Source organism: Podarcis vaucheri (assembly GCF_965113315.1).
Source record: "Podarcis vaucheri genome assembly, chromosome: 12".
In the NCBI taxonomy this organism is placed as follows: domain Eukaryota; kingdom Metazoa; phylum Chordata; class Lepidosauria; order Squamata; family Lacertidae; genus Podarcis; species Podarcis vaucheri.
Window position 1 is genome coordinate 32,618,891 of NC_138750.1, and position 19,844 is coordinate 32,638,734.

The 19,844-nt window shown below is 39.8% G+C and overlaps 1 protein-coding gene and 2 long non-coding RNA genes across 9 annotated transcripts in view; 1 reads left to right on the forward strand and 2 right to left on the reverse strand.

The window, feature by feature from the left end:
• Nucleotides 1–12,139, forward strand: part of DGKB (diacylglycerol kinase beta) — a 303,881-nt gene extending 291,742 nt beyond the window's left edge. For all 6 annotated transcript variants that reach the window (XM_082193914.1, XM_082193916.1, XM_082193913.1 and 3 more), the window contains 2 exons: nucleotides 489–549; nucleotides 8,335–12,139. In XM_082193914.1, coding sequence (XP_082050040.1) covers nucleotides 489–549; nucleotides 8,335–8,442 — 169 coding nt within the window. In that variant the 3' untranslated portion in view covers nucleotides 8,443–12,139. The remainder of the gene's footprint in view (nucleotides 1–488; nucleotides 550–8,334) is intronic.
• The window catches only part of LOC309515834, an 89,610-nt gene that overhangs the window by 35,242 nt on the left and 34,524 nt on the right, over nucleotides 1–19,844 (reverse strand). The window lies entirely within an intron of this gene.
• On the reverse strand, nucleotides 9,887–19,426 carry LOC309515841. The gene is made up of 2 exons (XR_014212698.1): nucleotides 18,763–19,426; nucleotides 9,887–17,335 (listed from the first exon to the last, which is right to left on the reverse strand). It is a non-coding gene; the product is annotated as an uncharacterized lncRNA (long non-coding RNA).

The window sequence follows — 19,844 nt, forward strand, 5'->3', positions numbered from 1 at the left end:
TGGAGCTTTGCATTTGGGGGAACTAGCAAGTATTTGGACATAAATCATAATAAAATATCAACTACTTGGATATCCTCCTAGGTCAATAATCTACTAGTCATAATTTAGTATACATAATAAATTGTTATTGTCCATGTTTTACTGCATGAAGTATGTCATGAATTTCCATCCACAATTTCAGCAGTCTTAATTTGATTTGGGTTTTTCTTGTACGACACCCAGGCCATTCTGACTCACTTTTGAGATAGTAAAATCAGCTTAAGTAGCAAAGTGGGTCAGATGATTATCTCATCATGTCTGGAAGTGGGAAGCCCATCGTATGTTTTTAGCTCACTTCTGGAATGCTTTCAAGGGTATGCCAGCTTACAGTATGGAGACCTCGCCCCATGCCACATACACACCTTGGAGTGCCTCTGGGTGGAATATGGAGACATGCTGTCTGTTTAGAACACACACTGTATTTTCTTCCTGTAACTGTTTTGCTCTAGGACTAGCAAGTCTCTGCCTATGCAGATTGATGGGGAGCCATGGATGCAAACACCTTGTACAGTAAGTGTGTCTTGATCAGTATATGTAATAAAACATAAAAATATAAGTATCACAATGACAGTCTGTAATATTGTACGAAATGAAATATTGCATTATTTCCTCAGTCTTCTAATGTAACCAACCCTAGATTATTTCATTAAAGAACTTGGATGCGATCCTGCAGTCTTACACACAGATTTCAGCATAATATATCTCCCTTCCTCGCTCCCTCTCTCCCCCCACACCCACCCATATATGCATTACTTCCTTATGTATGAACTCACTATACATATGTTTTTGGTTTTGCTCTTTCTAACAAGAATATGTTCAAATAAGTTGAATATTTCTGGCCCATCAACCTTTTTATTGATTTTATGCAGACCCATTCAAAGCGCTGGAAAGACTTCAACAGGCACTAATTAAATAATTGAGGAAATTTAATTATAGCGCAGAGGAAAATGGGAGGAGATGCTTCTCTTTCTTAGTGTGCTTACTTGGGAAGAAATGGGGGAAGTGGTTTAGATACCTCACAGAGTAATCCTATACGTGTCTACTTGGAAGCCAAACCCATTGAGTTCAGTGAGGCTTATTTCAGGTAACAAGATGCAGGATTACAGCCTTATAGCTATTCCACATATTATACCGTACCTGACTTCTTCTTTGTATCATCATCATCATCATTAAAATTACCACAGCCAACATTGCTAATAACATAATTACTTGGTGCGATATTTTATTCTCGCCGATGCTTCGGCTGTTTGGTATGCTTTAATTTCTTTACTATTAATTTCTTTTCATAAAGTTCTTTAGCCACACTTTTAAAAAGCCGTACTGAGGTGGACCTCCTTTTCCCTTCCTCGTGCTTCTGGGTTTTTTGGAATAAACAATAGATCCGTTGCTTCCCTCTTTTCTTATTCTTATCTTATTCTGATATCAAGTCATATTCTTGGGAAGCCTAGCTTATGTTTTAAGATCTTAATTTTGGAGTGACCTGGTGCTGTTTCGGTCGGGTCCTGAGGCATTTCACAGCCAGGAATGCTCCCCTTTTTGCACTGAGGTTCTCCAGTCATCTTTCCACCTATATCGTGCCAAAACGACAGGAAACCCCTTCTTCTGCACTGCTTGGTGCCTTCCTTGGGTTTGAGACCTCCTCTCAAACTTTTTTCAGGGAGTCAGCGTTGCCCTCGCTCTTCCCAGCTTCCCAATAGCTATGATCGGGAGTGCTCCAGACTTTCAGAGCACTTTCCCTCGATCCGCCACTAAGTGCGTCAGGCCAGAAGTCCCGCTAATAACATAATTAGTCAGATAAAAACATAATTAAGAGAGAGCGATAGCGGGTAGCAAACAGGGGGTGGGGGTGGAATCTAACATTAAAACATCAACAATTTGGCAAGCCCAATTATTATTTATTATTATTTATTGGACATGCCCAGTCCTTGTCAAAATAAGATTTTATTAATGGGCTGAAAAATTATCACAGAGAGGGCTTACCTGAGCAAGCGTTTCCACAGCCTCGGTGCAGCAACTGAGGAAGCTCTTTCCCATGTCCTAGCTAATCTTACTTCTGACATTTGGACACAGAGAACATCTTCAGCCAATGTGAATAAACTGGACAGCCTGGTATCCAATGGGTTGTACTCAAGGTGTCTGGACAGTTTCCCTTGCGTGGGGGGGGGGAGCTCCATTGTTTGGGTGCAACCACAGAAAAGGCTCTTTCTCCATTAGCCACCCACCTAATCTCTGCAGGCAGAAGCAGACAAAGAAGGGCCTCTAAAGACTATTTCATAGGTTAAAAATAATTTTTAAAAAGGTCACTTCAGCTATGTCAAAAATAAGAGAAAGAACAAGCAAGTGGTAGGTCCTCTGCGTAGGGAACATGGAGAAATGCTATTGGGTGACAGAGAAAGGGCAGAACTACTCAACACTTACTTTGCCCCTGTCTTCACCCAAAAGCAAAGTGATTCCCAACCTGGTGATAACAGAATAAATGATGTAGGGAGTGAGCTGCAGCTAGGAACACCTAGCTACTTTAAATGAATTCAAATCTCCAGGGCCTGATGAGCTGCATCCAAGGGTACTAAAGGAGCTTGCAAATTTCAGAACCTTTGTCTATTATCTTTGAGAATACTTGGATAACAGGTGAGGTTCCTACAGACAGGAGGCAGGCAAATGTTGTCCCCATCTTCAAAAAGAGGGAAAGGAAGACCCAGATAACTACTGACCAGTGATCTTGACATCGATACCAGGGAAGATCCTAGAATAGATAATTCATCAGTCTGTCTGTGAGCATTTAGATGCTGTGATTATTTAGACCCAGCATGGGTTTCTCAAAAATAAGACATGCTTGACCATTCTTTAGCTGATGCTTTAGCTGAGATTCCTGCATTGGACTAGATGACCTTCCAACTCTAAGATTTTATGATTCTATGAGGTAATTCCTCCCATGGGGCTTTTTCATGTCAGGAAGAACGGGCAGCCAGGAAGGCTGCAGAGAGCACTGAAGGAATGTTTACCTGTAAGGAAAACACATACACATACACACACACACACACACACACACACACACACACACACCCTGGGTGCTTTGTAGTCATAGAATAATCTCAAAATCTCTCAGTGGCTGCAATACCCTGAGAATTAGGCAGAAAATGGAAGCTTGTTTCACAGAGGAAGAAAAACTGCTGAGAAACCAGAGGACATTTTTCAGCCCATCACCTGTTAATATTCAAACTTGTCTATCTTCTTTAGGTAGGAACTTCTCTAATCTGCATACATTTGAGGGCTGATGTGGTTGGGTATTATTTTTGTGTTGTCGTGGTCCCGCACCGCACAGTGCATACATTATTTTTGTTTACCTATGCATAATTTTTTTAATTTCACAACAGGTTCTTCCTCCCCTCCCCCTTCATATAATTGACAATGCAATTTACTGCATGTGTGCTTTCTGCACCTTAGACAACTATGCTGAGACGTAATGCACCTACCTCTCCCGTTCAGATTGTTAAGAAAAGAATTAGTTGTGACTAATTGCCAATTAATTTGTAGTGGTTTAAAGGTGGGGGGAGGGGTGAAACAATTGCACCTACTAATTAAAATTTAAAATATTCCAAAGTGTCATCTGTAGGTGCCTGTGGAATACATAATTTCCATTTTGGTTCTGTGCTGGATCCTGTAACAACCCTGAGGTTGACAGCTTTATTAATTTAAAACCTCAGCAATACCTATTAGTATAAAACATGAAAAAAATGTCATTAATCATTTATTTTAATTTTGCAGCTCTGTCATTTTCTCAGTGTGTTTAAAAATTATGATGACACTACCATGTTTTCCAATTTACCTGTGTGAAGGGGAAACGGATCACACTACTTAGGAGTGATACTAGAGTATATTATTAGAGCTTAATTAATGCCAAACTAATTAGATTTAATTTCAGTGGGTGCAATGTTATTGCTGATAAATTGTTTTAAGAGAACAGCCTTATATATATAAAACCATTGAGGCGGTTCATAGGGCAAGACCAACGTTATGCAGAGTGCAAAGCAAGATATGCTGATGTGATTTGAAAACTTATTGTATGTTTAAGTCTACTACTAATCCCAAACTCCTGGAACGGTTGGTTCAGAATACAGTGGCCAGATTGTTAATAGGAACCACATATAAAATCATATTAAAGCTGTGCGGGCTTCAATATTTTTTTTCTGGGACCAATTCACCTTTTAAAGGTGATGAGCTTTAAAACCCTAAATTGTTTAGGACCCGGTTATCTGAAGGACTGGAGGTGATCCAATCGCAATATCACTTGGTTGAGAGCAGGGAGAAGGCCTTTTCCATTGGCTGTGCCTAAGCTTCTGGGACTCCTTCCAGAGGGAGGCATACCTTGCCCCTCTTTCATAGGGAAGTTGGTCCAAAACCTTCCTTTAAAGAAGACCTCTAGCATTAGCTTTAATCTGCTGCTGTTGGTGCATTCTCGTGTTTCGTGGAACTCCTAGATTCAACATTGTCTAGGGAGAATACATCTCCATGGGTTTAACAGCGGGTAGAAAAAGTAATTTTGGCAGCGTCAGCTTTTTACTCCTCTTAGGACTCTTCCCACTATGCTCCTCTTGGGACCTCTGCTTAATGGCAGAAGCAACTACCGTGCAGGTGTATTAAAACAGGAGTAGGGAATCCATAGCCTTCCAGATGTTATTGGATATCAACTGCCCTAGCCAGCTTGGCCAGTGGTCAGGCATAATGCAGCTCTGTTTTTCCATAACACTGGCATAATCAAACTCGGCTCTCCAGATGTTTTGGGACTAAAGCTCCCATCATCCCTAGCTAACATGTCAGGGATGATGGGAGTTGTAGTCCCAAAACATCTGGAGGGCCGAGTTTGCCTATGCCTGCCATAACATCTGAATCAGGAGAGGCTGTGAAAGCTCTGGAAGGGTATCTGGGCACAGTTATGGATTGGATGAAGGTCAGTGACTGGTACTTGAATCCTGGAGAGATGGAGGATCTTGGGGTGGGGTGGCTCCCATGCTCAGGTGACAGGCAAGTTGATTTGTATAGCTCAACTAATTAGGTACACAAATTGTACACTCGTTGAATGTAATGTGTGGACGCTCCTGCTTTGAAATGTGTTGCATAAAAGTATTCTATTTTAGACTATACTGGTAAGAACTGTTGACTTTCCTTAGAGTTTCTTGTTGCTATATAGACAGGTAGTCCATTTCCAGTTTAAGGATGTTACAAATCTCTTAATAGCTTACAACTTGGAACAACAGCCTAGAAGTTTGGTTTTATTTTAATTTTATTTTTTTCATTCTTGGTATGAGAAGGATTATTAATATACCTAGTAGTTTTGATACACTAAGGTTCCAGAAGCTGGTGGTGTCAGTTTCTAATACCAAATTCATTATGTGCTGCACCTTGATGGCTGCTTTCTGCTTGGTATATTGTAAGGAAATATGTAGCCACTAATACTCTAAAGGGTGCCTAATTGGGTGAATTTGCAGGAATTACAAATGAATGTTGCCTGAAGCCTTTTTTTATTTTAGCGATCCTGGTAGAGTTATGCATACAATTTCACATATGTTACCATAGGGAAGAGTAAGCTGGGATTCTAGAAGAGTTAAATAAAACCCACTTATCCTGTTGAATTTTTTACATTTCTGTCTCTTTTGATTGTAAAGTAAATTTCCACCCCAAGAAGCGGGCTGTTCCCTATTTTAATGAGCCTGTCCTCTCAGTATACTCCCCCACCCCACCACACACACATTACTATTAGTGAATGACAAGTGAAGGATATTCATTTTAGCTTGAAAATGTCAGGTATGCACTTTAAGAGATATATTTTTTGCCAGTTTTAATGAGGCGGTGTTTCTTTTTGAAAGAAATACTCATTTGTGATGTGGATACTGTGCAGATGACAACTGATATTTAATAAGTGATGGTTCTTGTATTAGTCGTAGTTCACTAAAGAAAATGTCCCAGATAGCTTTTGAAAAACTGTTAGCATCACTAGCCCAAAGGCAAGATGTGACCTTTTTATTACATAATGAGAATCATTTATTATCTTACAATGTATCTTAAAGTCACAGACAAAATGCCACTTTGATAATTGCTTTCAATTAGCTTTCAGCATAGCATACATTCATAAAATGTCTTCTCTAATTTAGACTTGAATTAGAGAAAATTGGAGACATAATCTACGTTAAGGTTGTCTCATTTAAGGTGATTTCTAGTTTTATATCAAAGAAATCAAAATGAGTAGCTATAAAGCAGTCTTTCATGGTGTTTTAAACAGGTCTTTCAATATTTGATTTGATTTTACTATCAATTAATTAACAAATTAGAATGCTACTCCATCATTTTTGACCTTTTTAGTAAGTTGGCTTTTGACTTTAATTCCTAATGGTTATTTTGAAATTCAGCATTGAAGTTCATGTTAAGAGCAATGAACAATGCGATTAGGAGAAGTATAAATAAGGCATGCTACTGTAATCAAGTGTCTTATTTTTAATTCGTGATGTGTACAAAAAAATCATTATCAGTCTGATCTAGCGGCAGAGCAAAGCACAGTAGAAATGGCTTCTGCTCATAGAGCTGCCATACAGGGGGTGGCAGAAATGGCAGGCTGTGGAGGGAATTATCTCCTATATCCAGCAGTAGGTAGGATAAAATATGGGCCCATTACCCTAGTCAGTGTAGCCATGAACACAGCAGCAGGTATGTAGCCTTCTGCAGCATTTACTGTATTTTTCGCTCTATAAGACGCACCAGACCACAAGACACACCTAGTTTTTGGAGGAGGAAAACAAGAAAAAAAATATTCTGAATCTCAGAAGCCAGAACAGCAAGAGGGATCGCTGCGCAGTGAAAGCAGCATTCCCTCTTGCTGTTCTGGCTTCTGGGATAGCTGCACAGCCTGCATTCGCTCCATAAGACACACACACATTTCCCCTTACATTTTTAGGAGGGAAAAGGTGAGTCTTATAGAGCAAAAAATACAGTACATTTCCTTGGGTCAGAACCCCCTGGTCCCTTATATCCCTGCCTGATCCCTGATAACTTTGGGGAAATCACTGCTAGCATTCCCCATTGGCTTTGATGCACAGCTTGTGTCTACCAAAAGCCAATTGTTCAGTATTGTGGACCAAATTTATGGAACTCCCTTCAGCTGAGGTCAGACGTGCCCAATCCCTGTTGAACTCCTGGGGCCTACTGAGGACATTTTATAATTTTAGTTGGTTGACTGGTATTATGTGCTGCTTTCCATTCAGATGAATCCCAAATCGGCTTGCAAACAATAAATAAGAATAGCATAATGAAACCCCAACAAGTGCAGCATAAATCATGTGACGTAAATGAACAAATCATCAGTAAAACAACTGCGATCTATAAAACACTATTAACAAACAACTAAAAAAAGATGCTGAACATCACAGTTATAAGTCGTATTCTATGACTGATGAATCAGCATAGCGTTTATAATCTACAAAACAATAGTAACAAAATAGCAACTAAAAATAAGTTAACACTATTAAGTGCATACATACTCTTCCCCAACCCAAATGGCTCAGAATCGTTCACTCTGACCAGTTCATCAAAATACACATAAACATCTATTATATAGTAGGATTGTGATCTAATAGAAATAGCTACAACTTAGCTATACTTACTTATGGGTTTTTTAAATTAATTTTTTATTTTCATTGTATTGAGTTTCTTGTACACCACTTAAAGACCTTAGTAATTAAGTATTAAATGGATTGTCTAAATGAAATGAAATAGGTATTTAATACAATTTTTTTTTAAAAAAACAAACCAAACTGATCAATAATCAGTTACAACTGTACAGATAAATATAATTCAGGTTTTATATATATAGATAGATAGATATAGATATAGATATCTACAAAAAGAAAGTGGTTTTTACAACACCTTATCTATATAATTATCTATATAATTTGTATAATTAGAATTATGTTTGATAACTGAGATTCTGCCCAACCATATGAGTATTATTATTTTTCCCCATACACTGATAATTGCCTAGGCAATGGTCTCAAAATTCATTCATTCATTCACCTCTCCTATTTTTTTAACATAGCATTGTTCAATTGCTTCTTTTAAAGTAACAAACATTATTTGTGAACTAGAATGGATAATAGAACTAGATTGTGAGCAAGAATAAGAACAAGAAATTATAATAAAATTGCTGTTTGATGTGTAACTAATAAGGAAACTTAAAATAATCATTTTTTTGTGATCCATTGCTATCACATCTTTTGATTAGGTAATAATTCTTTTCTCTCTCACCAGATAAAAATCACCCACAAGAACCAAGCTCCAATACTGATGGGACCACCTCCCAAAACTGGGCTCTTCTCTTCCATCATTAAGAGAACAAGGAACTGCAGCAAAGAATAAGCTTCTTTTAGTTAAATCCTTACAAAATCAAATTAGCAGGGATTTGGAATATGTACGCTGGAAACCTTTCAAGGGTTTTAAAATGTTCTCTACTGCATAATCATGGAATCTGGAATAACAGTTTCTGTGACTGAGCTAATGTAAAACGATGCTATTAGAATAATTTATTGCCACAGTTTTGTAGGCATTTTGCATGAAGAAAGCTAATGTTTACATAAAGTGATAAGGCATATTTTTGTTGCATGCATTGCCATTACTAATTTGCAGGATAAATATGCTTTGGGGGGGGGGGGAGAGAATGCAACACTGTTGGAAATGTGATTTTTCCCAGGATGTGAACCTCAGATTGGTCTTTCAGATGGCATATTTAACCCATTGGACTACTCCGGCATCTTCTGAAGAAAGTGCCATGAGGCTTATTGCAGCCTTGGTTGGCTTCCTTTCCTGATTAATGCTGAGGAATAACAAACGTTCAGCCTAGTATTTGCCCGGCCGTCCCTCTTAAATCTCATCCATTGAATTCAGTGCAGATCTGATCATTTAAAACCTGGCACATGAACTCTTTGTGCTATCTTGTTCTGTTAGACTTCATACAGAACAGGAAGCAACCAGCCTCATTTCCAGTTTTTGGAGGGCCCTTGAGTAAGGCAGACACCCTGCAGGGGGGGGTCCCCCTCTCTCAGAAAGGACACAGGTTCGAGCTTTTCAGGTCTGTGTCTGAGCACTCTTCCCTTTGCCCTGCCGATATCCACAAGCAACCCCACTTTGCCTGTTGAATTGGAGCAAACTGCAGTCGGCAGGAAAACCCGAATTGCCATTTGCTCCGATTCAGCTGTAAAGAGCAGGTTTTCCTGGGGAAGGAAAGAAAAAAGTGCTTGGACGTAGACCAGGGAAGTGCAGACCATTGCCTAGAAAGTGCAGGGCAAAAGGTAAGCAGGGATAAGTCCAGAGGCGGAGCGTATGCCCATGCTCCCAAGGAGGGGCAGGGCGCAGAGGGTGCCCTCCCACACACGGGATAGCCGCTTGGCTGCACAGAGTGGCGCATGCGCCCTGCAGCTCGGGGTGGAGCGAGCCACCCATGGGGGCGGAGGGAGACGTCAATGGCGGACATTTGGTGCGCCGCCTGTGACTTCCAGGCCTCCCCCAGCTGTCAAAACAAAGGGGGAAGGGGGGAATGCGGCACAGTCCCCCCTTCCCCCGACGCCTCAGGGTAGGCTTTGGAGTCGTGGGTGGGAGGCGTGCAAAATGTCACCCCCCACAGTGAAGACACCTGGGACCCCTGCCGCCCCTGCCTGAGTCTCCTTCATCAATGCAGCAAGTCCAGGAAACTGTTGCCACTGGGGCCTCTGCTAGGCTATGGGCCCTGTGTAAATGCCCACTGATGCTCCCCCCCCCCATTTTTTTTAATTAATTTTCCAATAATTTTTTTAAACAAAAAAAAACCAATACACAAACAAACATAAATCTCAGCCTATTTAAACCAATCTTTGTAACATTGTTAAGTGACTTCCCCATATCCCCCTGGTTGAATTTCAATGTATATCATTTTAACAGTTTTTCAAAACTAATGTTCTTCTAAAATTAACGTAATCTCTTAACATCTTTCTTTCTTTCTTCCAAATTTGGCATTAAACATATTTATCACATCACATATTTAAATCCTAAGCCTATCTGATATTTGCAAGCTTTCCAATTAAATGTCCACTGATGCTGGTCCATGGAAACAAGTCCTCGCAGTACCTAGAGGGTGGCCTCCCCCCTCCCCCCAAAAAATTAAGCACATTACATAATAGGCTGTTTAGTTCCACATGATCAAACTTCAAAATATTTCCATCGCAAATACGGGCCCACGCTATAGTGTTAGAATAAAAGAAGCATTGCTAACATGCATCTGAGCTGGAGAACCATTACACATAATACAAGACGAAACCCTGGGTTTGTCGCTGAGCATTGACTCAACATGGAGACTCAGCCAATCCTGTCTCTCCAACAGGTGTTATTTGTATGATACATTTGTCTGTTTGCCACATCCATACTTTAATATTTTAAGTGTACATCTAAACATATAAGAGCATATCTGGGAAAGAAATGCAGTGGTTGAAACCAAGCCAAAAATTACTCCACATTAAATCTTCATAATATATCAAACTTCTGAGCAGTCTTGCATATTAGCCTGTGAAGCAGTAGGTGTGCCACATCATAACCAAGCCACATGCCTGATAAACCACATTTCCACCAAAGATTTAGCAAAGCGAGGTTTCAAGGAAAATTGGCTGATGCAAAAGTAAGCATTTGGGATCAAAACCCTCTTTTGAAAGCTTTTGATTACTGTGGCAGTGCCTGTACCAAGAAAGGGGACTGAAATTCATGAATTACAATTAATTCTTACTAAGTATTTATTTATTTATTTATTGTGTTTATAAAAATAGTCCATGAATCAACTGGTCACCCCAATCAGATGGGCTCATGTGTGTGTCCATTGACCTTGGGGAGTTTTCGTATCTTGTATTTCAGAATGCTCATGTGAACAAATGGGGAGCAAGTTTAGAAGCTGCCTCTAAGGATCCTGTTACTGTATGCGCAGCAGAGACACTGGATCGGAAGACTCAGAGTTATGGCCATCATAATTGTGTCACTGGCTTGTTTCCTTTATAACTGCAAAACAACTGATGATATTGCTGCCTTTTTTGTGTTCTCGATTCCAAGAATTTCTGCTGTGATGATTTTGTGCTCAGTACCTTACTTCCCACCCATGGCCCCCTGGAAAATGTATTAACAGCTTGGAAAACTGCAAAGCAGCTTGTTTTGTGCAATATAAGTGCCGCTGTCTTATGGTCAAGGCCAGGCCAGCCAACAATTTCTATGTTACGTATAAACTTATACATCTACAGCAAACTGCTTTTGGGGAAAGCCACTGTGATTTTCAACCCATTCCCCTTTTAGTTTGAGTTTCATCCTTGCATGCTTTGCTTTCAGGCATTCCACCAAGAAGAGCAACTTGCTTGAAATGCATGATTTATTAATGCCCTCGCACCTTCTAATCTATCTCATACTTTGCTAATGATTTATCAAATCCCTTTTCCTATTGATTCGTTCATCCTTATGAAATGCAAACAACATGAAATCTTTCTGTTGTGCACGTTATTGTGCATGGATGTAAGTACATTAGATACAGTTTGAGTACATTATAGGATTTGGTAGATTTCATCTGTGTGTAATTGAAGAACACAGAAGCAGTATATTGCTGGCAAAGACAACGTACAGTACGTGAAAAATACTCTTAATGTTCAGTAAATGTTAGCAAACCAACGCCACTTAACATAACATCCAGCATTAGGCTAAGAAATTATTATTATTATTATTATTATTATTATTATTATTATTATTATCATCATTTATTAAAATTTGTATACCGCCCTTCATCCAAAGTTCCCAGGGTGGTTCACAATAGATATGTCTGTCTCCAAACCTAAGGCTGTACAGTTCAACATGTATGGGTCCAGTGATGTTAACTATAGTGTCAGAATTATAATTCTCTTGTAAGCTACAAACAAATGTACACCTATATCTGATGCAATGGCTACTTCAGATATCCATGACTCAAAGGCAAATCCATCTTGCACATACTGTATCACATGACATGTTCATTGATTTTATGAAATTATGGCTATAGGTAATAAATATTTTCACATTATGAGTACAGTTTTCTACAAGTGATATTCACCTTCTTTGTAACCACACTTTTTTTCTTTAACAGCCCCAGCTCCTTGATGTAACTGTGTGATAATCTTACAGGCATCATTTCTCCGAAAACTAAAATCTAAGCATAATTTTAGTAGTGTGAGATCTGCTTCCCTATGATTCCTCCTCATGCTGGTATCTTGCACATGAAGTTACTACACAGGTGGGACCACTGAGCTAGTCCTTTGCCCTGCACCTTGTACAATGCTCTTGAAGTAAAGTCCTGCTCACGCTACTGCTTTCTGCACAGACTTCTTGAGCAGCAGACTTCTTGAGGAACCCACAAGAAGTATCACACTTGCCACAGTGGGTGAATGTGGGGCATAGACTACAGGATGCAAGAAAGGGAAATTGCTGCTTAATTGTGGTACAAATATTTGTCGGTAGCTAGCTGTTTCAACAGATCCTTGACAGAAGACTGTGGTGGAAGGATCAGTCGATTTCAGTATTGTCCATTTATTATTTTTCCAATCTTAAATTCAGTTCTCCACATTTCTGCAGCAATTTGCAGAATTAAAAAAAATCCTCCTAGAAATTCATCAGCATTTAATGTCAACTTTTCCCAATAGACACATTTATGTACGCCATTTTGACTAAGGTACACAATTTTCCTAATATGATGCATATTTATATTTTGTTTTCACTAATATATTCATGTTTATGCACACTTTCCCTTAATATATGCATTTTTGTAAACATTGGTTGGAGAATCGCGTTGCAAAATTTGGATGAGCACAAATTTGGATGGATGGTTGTGTTTTGGTTCTATTGTTTCAGAAAGTACGAATTTGATAGATTCATCTTTAGGTGTGAACCAAATCCAATTTCTCCCTCATCCCTAACCCTCCCTTGGTGGATACTACACCAAGGCTTGTTAAGAAATATGTCCAAATATAAGATTAAGTCATTTGCTGTGTTGTGTGGGAGAGTTTTCTAGAAAAGAAAGCAGTGTGTTGCAGAGGTTCTGTGCACAAACAAACCCAGTGATTGTGTTTCCAGGGCAAACCTATTTAAAGGGCTCTTTGACCTGTGCTGATGGATTATTTGAATGAATCACAGAGGTCTGTACTGCTGCACCCTTGATGGAGCTGGGTGGGGTGAAGGATAGTTAGAATGCAAGCATCTCTGAGTAGCAGTGGATCAACTTAGATCTAGGTTGAAGGTATTCATAGGTTAGTCCTTAGCCTGTAAGCCCAGAGTTAGGAACCCATGGCCTCTAATTCCCATCAACCCCAGCCAATTCCCATCAACTCCAGTACGACCAGTCATAAGGGTGATGGGAGTTGTCATTCAGCAATACCCATCACTAAGTAAAGAAAAATGCAGTGGATTGTTGTGCCATGAAGATGAATATATTTGTTATTTACTCTTCTAATTTGGGCTATGTACACCTGGGAATAAGGCACTGAGCACAGTGCAACTTCTTTCTGCGTTAACATGGTGAAGATTCCGCTGTAAACCTAGCTTGGGGACAAACTTCTGAAACTGGGACATAGAGGCAGGTGGTGTTATTTAGAACCATTTGGTTGCTTCAGACATTTTATGAATCTGGGCTTCAGCTAGTAAGTAAAAAAGCCAAAAATCATCACACAGGGCTGGCGCTAGTGGAGAAAGTCGAGCTTCCAGAAAGCAAATCCTCCTATTTTATTAGGAATGGTGTGTTTCTAAAACTCTGGTGGTGTTTTCTAAAAACCACACCTTGCTGAAGAATAGTTGTGGGTGGGCAGCTTCCACCTTCTAAGAAAAAGACACTGTTCATGTCACTTGCCACTGCTTTTCCCCCCAAAATGCCTGATGCTATGGACTTGAGTCCTTCCTTCCCTTTTCTTCAGTGAATCTCCTCACATCTCCAAGACTCTTCCAGCATGGAGCCATTTCACATGTTTCCTAGCTATGATTCAGAGTTTGCTGAAGAAGCACCTTGGGACGGCTTGCAAAGAGTGAGTCATACGAAAGAGTAAGCAGTCACTGCAGCGTTTTGGTATTTACAGAAAAAACAACACCTGTGTTGATGATAGACTAGCACAATTCAATATTTACCGAGTGCTGCTTTCAAATAAACACAGAGTGTCATTCACAGAGATTGCCAGCCCCAGGGACTGAGATCAGAATGTAGACTAGCTAGCGTGCCTTTAGCTGCCTAAGAGTTCGCGCCTGTGCTCTGCTGCACATAGGCATGGGCCAACAGAGCAAACGCGAGCTTATATCACTACGTTCACACAATCATACGCTGCTCAGGAGTTGCAGAAAGTGGCATTTCTCTCTTGCGTAGCAACAAATGGGGTGCAGCTGCTATAGTCTCACCTTTTGACTTGAATGTTTTAAAATATACGCAGCAGAAGCCACTACTGCCCTTGGGCTTATTTCAGACCTGAAGTAGGCTTGGTTAGGTTACTCCACATTTGGTGCTAGGTAGCACTTTTATAGATGGCTTCAATTGTACACACAATATTAACAGATAAGAGCATTCATTTCTCACAGTTAAGAAACTTTCAGTTACCACTTAGCTAGTCTGGCAAGAATGCTTTAGTTTAGTCTGTCATTCTTCTTGCCCATCTCTTTACTTGTACAGTACCATCATGATGCTTCACACTAGCCTTACCCAACTTTATGCCCTCCAGGTTTTGTTCTACTACAACTCTAATCAGACTCAGCCAGCATGGCCAGTGGTCAGGAATCATGGGGGTTCAAAATATATTTAGGTTGGAGAAGGCTGGTTTACACAGTTGAAAACAGTTATACCTCCCTAACTTGAGAAAACAGTGATCAACAGATGCATGAAAGGGAGAGAGAGAGAGAGAGAGAGCAGATTATTCAGCGAGGGCTGGAACAGATGTGGTTTAGAATATCCATTATTATATCTTCCAACATCTTTGTTTATTTATCTGGAAGCAAAACTGGAGGCAATTTGATTTTGGTCTAAGAGGCATGGAGGGTTAACTACCAATTCTCTAATGCAAATCAATCCAGCTAGACGCTACTGATATGCTGTTTCTATGCTAGCCAAGATGGCTGTGCACTATCTCCCAATATCTGAAGCATTATGCCTGTGAATATCAGTTGTCAATCACAAGTAGGGGGAGCCCTGTTGTACTCAGATTCTCCTTGCAGGCTTTCTATGGACTGACCACTGTGAAACCAGGACGCTGAATTTTCCAGCAGGAAAATTTTAAAATGGTCAGGCACTATTATTTATTTACTTTTCATTTATTTAGCACATTTATCACCTCACATGTATAAAAAGGCCCCGGCGCAGATTACATCACAAAAAAATCAAAATATAGTTGTACAGTTAAAACAGCAACCAATGAATAAAATTATCTGCAGGAAATAAGCAACTATTAATACTGCCTATCCAAAAAAGCCTGGGTAAAAAGATATATCTTTGCATCCCCCTGGCATGATACAATCACAGATCTCCCCCGTAATGTGCTGTTTGGCCCTGAACTTACTATAAATGCCATTCATGTCCATGTAAGCTATTTACAGTTTTAGAAACCAAGATGGAACTGAAGCGCTGGGGATGTTGGATTGCTGTTGTTTTAGTAAGAACGTGGATGTGAACACTTGAAAAGTGAAAAGGGGACTGAATGAATGCTCTAATAATAAGTGGAAGTTAGGAAGAATGAGGTGGGTGACCTTGGAAGTGAATTAAGGTAATTAAGGTAAGTGAATTAAGGTTGAGAGTGAGTGGTGGTCTATACTAGGAATATGGGGACAGTTGAAAAGTAGAAGATATGCGTTCGGCAAGGCCATGATGAAGATACAGACCATATGTTTACATTGGAAGTGAATTAAGATGTTGGCAAAATTTGTACTTCCTTAGCCTGAATGTGAGGGGGGGTTTGGAGGGGGGTTATAATGTTTATGCAACAGAAATGGTGAATATTGGGACCTCCAAATCTTGGATTAAGTTGTGATCTGAAGAATAATTATTATCCAAGCCGCCTCCCAACCAGTAATTCCCCAACCCTCCTTCCCTCCAAGCCATGGGTAGGTAAACTAAGGCCTGGGAGCTGGATCCGGCCCAAGCGCCTTCTAAATTCAGCCCACGGACGGTCTGGGAATCAGTGTGTTTTTACATGAGTAGAATGTGTCCTTTTATTTAAAATGCATCTCTGCGTTATTTGTGAGGCATAGGAATTCATTCATTTCCCCCCCAAAAAATATAGTCCAGCCCCCCCACAAGGTCTGAGGGACAGTAGACTGGCCGCCTGCTGAAAAAGTTTGCTGACCCCATCTCCAAACCATTCATTCCCTAATCTCCCACTTACGGTACCTGGCTGGTTTGGCTGCTGGTGTCAAGCATCTGTGAGGAAAAGAAAAACAGACCTCTCCCCCTCTCTGTTTAGGACAGCATGCCAAGGCACAAGGACCCCATAGTGCTTGAGGAAAACTACATTTTCCAGGGGTGACCAGAACCTTGGTTCTCTTGGCACACCATTCTGCAGCGTATCAGGCACCAGGTGGAAGAGGTAGAGAGAGACCTCCCCTCTTTGCTGTTTACTGCAGCAGCCAGGTAAAGGGGGCTTGGGAGATCAGGTTGGGATGGTGTTTGAGGTCTCTGGGAGCTTTTGGCCAGGCCAAATTGCTCACACATCTGAATTGGGGAGCAACAGCTTGTTTCCTGGCCAATCCAATGCAAGCCATGCATAGCTCACCCACTTGTATCAGCAGGATAGAAAGTAGAGTATTGTCAATGCAATCAGTAAGACGACAATAATTCTATCCGTGAAATAGTAATATAGAATGCACCAGGGAAACCCAACATGGTGACTTCCAGATATTGTTGAACTACAATTCCCATCAGCCCCATCCAGTATTGCCAGTGGACAAGGATGATGGGAGCTGTAGTTCAATAACATCCAGAGGGCACCACAATGGCTAAAGCTTTAGGGCAGAAAACTAGAAAACTGTTTCTTATATAGTGTTGCCCTACGTCTGGAATTTCTGGTCATATCTGTAACACTGCAGTTGGCAGCAGTGTCCTGGCAGAAATTGGGCAAATATCCGAGGGGGGGGATCTGGACATATGGCAGCCCATGTTGGCAGTGCTGTTTTTGTCTATTTTCTATAAAATAGTTCAAAAAAGCCCAACAACTTTGGCCAAAAAAAACACAAAAAACTGGAGGGCAAAAAAGAGAAAAAAGCTCTGTCCCGATTTTCTTTTTTTTTTTTATAAAATTTTTATTGGTTTTACAAGAGTTTTTATAACAAACAAACATAAAAGAAAAACAGACAAACAAACAAATATAATTTCAAAATGTCCTTTCATAAACTTCTTTCCTCGGACTTCCCCATACCTCCCCTTTCTGCATCCTCATGTCCAAATTTTATAGCAACTTATAAATGTTTTTTCCGATCCTAATTCATCATAGTCCTTTCTTAATCTAATCTTATATTACTGCAACCCTTTCTCTCTGTAAAATCTCGACATTCTAAACTTCATCAAGTTTATAATAGTTCTTAAGATAAATCTTAAATTTCTTCCAGTCTTCTTCCGCAGTCTCCTTTCCCTGGTCACGAATTCTGCTCGTCATTTCCGCCAATGTCATATAGTCAATCACTTTCATCTGCCATTCTTCCAAGGTGGGTAAATCTTGTGTCTTCCAATACTTTGCGATCAGTATTCTTGCTGCTGTTGTTGCATACATGAAAAAAGTTCTATCCTTTTTTGGCACCAGTTGGCCGGCAATGCCCAAGAGAAAGGCCTCTGGTTTCTTAAGAAAGGTATATTTAAATACCTTTTTCATTTCATTATATATCATCTCCCAGAAAACCTTAATCTTCGGGCATGTCCACCAAAGATGATAAAAAGTACCTTCAGTTTCCTTACATTTCCAACATTTGTTATCAGGCAAATGGTAAATTTTTACTAGCTTAACTGGAGTCATGTACCACCTATAGACCATTTTCATCACATTTTCCTTTAAAGCACTACATGCCGTAAATTTAATACCAGTGTTCCACAACCTTTCCCAGTCAGCAGACATAATATTATGACCAATGTCCTGTGCCCACTTAATCATAACTGATTTAACTGTTTCGTCTTGTGTATTCCATTTCAACAGCAAGTTATACATTCTTGACAAATTCTTAGTATTGGGTTCTAACAGTTCTGTCTCAAGTTTTGATTTTTCCACCTGGAAGCCAATTTTCCTGTCTTGTTTAAAAACCTCCATTATTTGATAATAGTGGAGCCAATCTTGTACTTTGGGTTTTATTTTTTCATGGCTCTTTAATTTCAGTTTCTCTCCATCCTGTTCTAAGATCTCACAATACTTTGGCCATCCGACCTCCATATTAACTTTCTTGTGGGCCTTAGCCTCTAAGGGTGACAACCATCTAGGGGTTTTGTTTTCCAACAGATCTTTATATCTCATCCAAACATTAAACAACGCTTTCCTTACAATATGATTTTTAAAGGCACTATGCACTTTGATTTTGTCATACCATAGATATGCATGCCAGCCAAATGCATTATTGAAACCTTCTAAGTCCAAGATATCTGTATTCTCGAGGAGCATCCACTCTTTCAGCCAGCAGAATGCTGCTGCTTCATAGTACAATTTTAAGTACTATTTACGATTTTCACTGTTTGAATTATGGCAACCCTATCTGATATTTGTTTCAGATGGCTGCTTGAGCTGAATGTATGGTATCAGGCGAATTGCACAAAAGCAAACAAACAAAAACCCTGAACTACGTTGTCCTTAAGAAAACAAATGTCAATCACCACCACCGACATCAGCCATTGCCTATGTAACCCTCCTCAAGTAACTACTAAAATCATTAATCACCTAACAAAAATAATCTCATCAGCGACGACATACTACAATAACAGTTCCTTGCATTTGTAGTATTGTGAAGCAATCGTGCAATGCAGAAAATAAATACAATCACCTATGGTAGCGGTATATATACTGAATTTAATAGGGAAAATATGTACAATTTAAGAACATGCTATCTATGCAAACTGAACAGATTTTAAAATGATGTAGAGTAATGCAGAACTGATGAATAAATCTGAAATATGAGAAATTTCTTTTTTATCCAGACAGAATCTGAATAGTGTTTCTGTTGCTTTCTGGGCAGTATTTACAGTAGGGATATCAAGGAGAAGAAAGAATTGATAGACTAAAGCTGCTATCCTGTACCAACTTACCTGGAAGTAAGACCCCTTGGACTCACTTCTGAGTTAATATTTAGAGAACTTCACTGTAAATACACCCTTGGATTTTTTAAATTGGCGGGTATAGATCAAATCTTTTGATATGCATCCCTCATTAAACAAGGTGTTCATTTTCCCTTTATTACATGTTTTTTTATTATTAATAATATTAATATATTTGCATGCTGCCTATCTGACTGGGCTGCCCCAGCCACTCTGAGTGGCCCCCAGCAGAATATAAAAAACACAATAAAACATCAAACATTAAAAACTTCCTTTATAATAGGCAGGGTAGTTGATGTTGTTGTACCACAAAACCCATAATCCCTGACCATTGGCCATGCTGACTGTGTCTGAATGGGCGCCACACTGAGATAGGCAACAGAGAAATGTACTACCACAGAAGACCTTTCCAGACAATTCAGCAGCCTTGTATTTACAGATGAGAAAGTAAAACTACTGCAAGATGTAGTTCTGTTGTTTCTGCTAA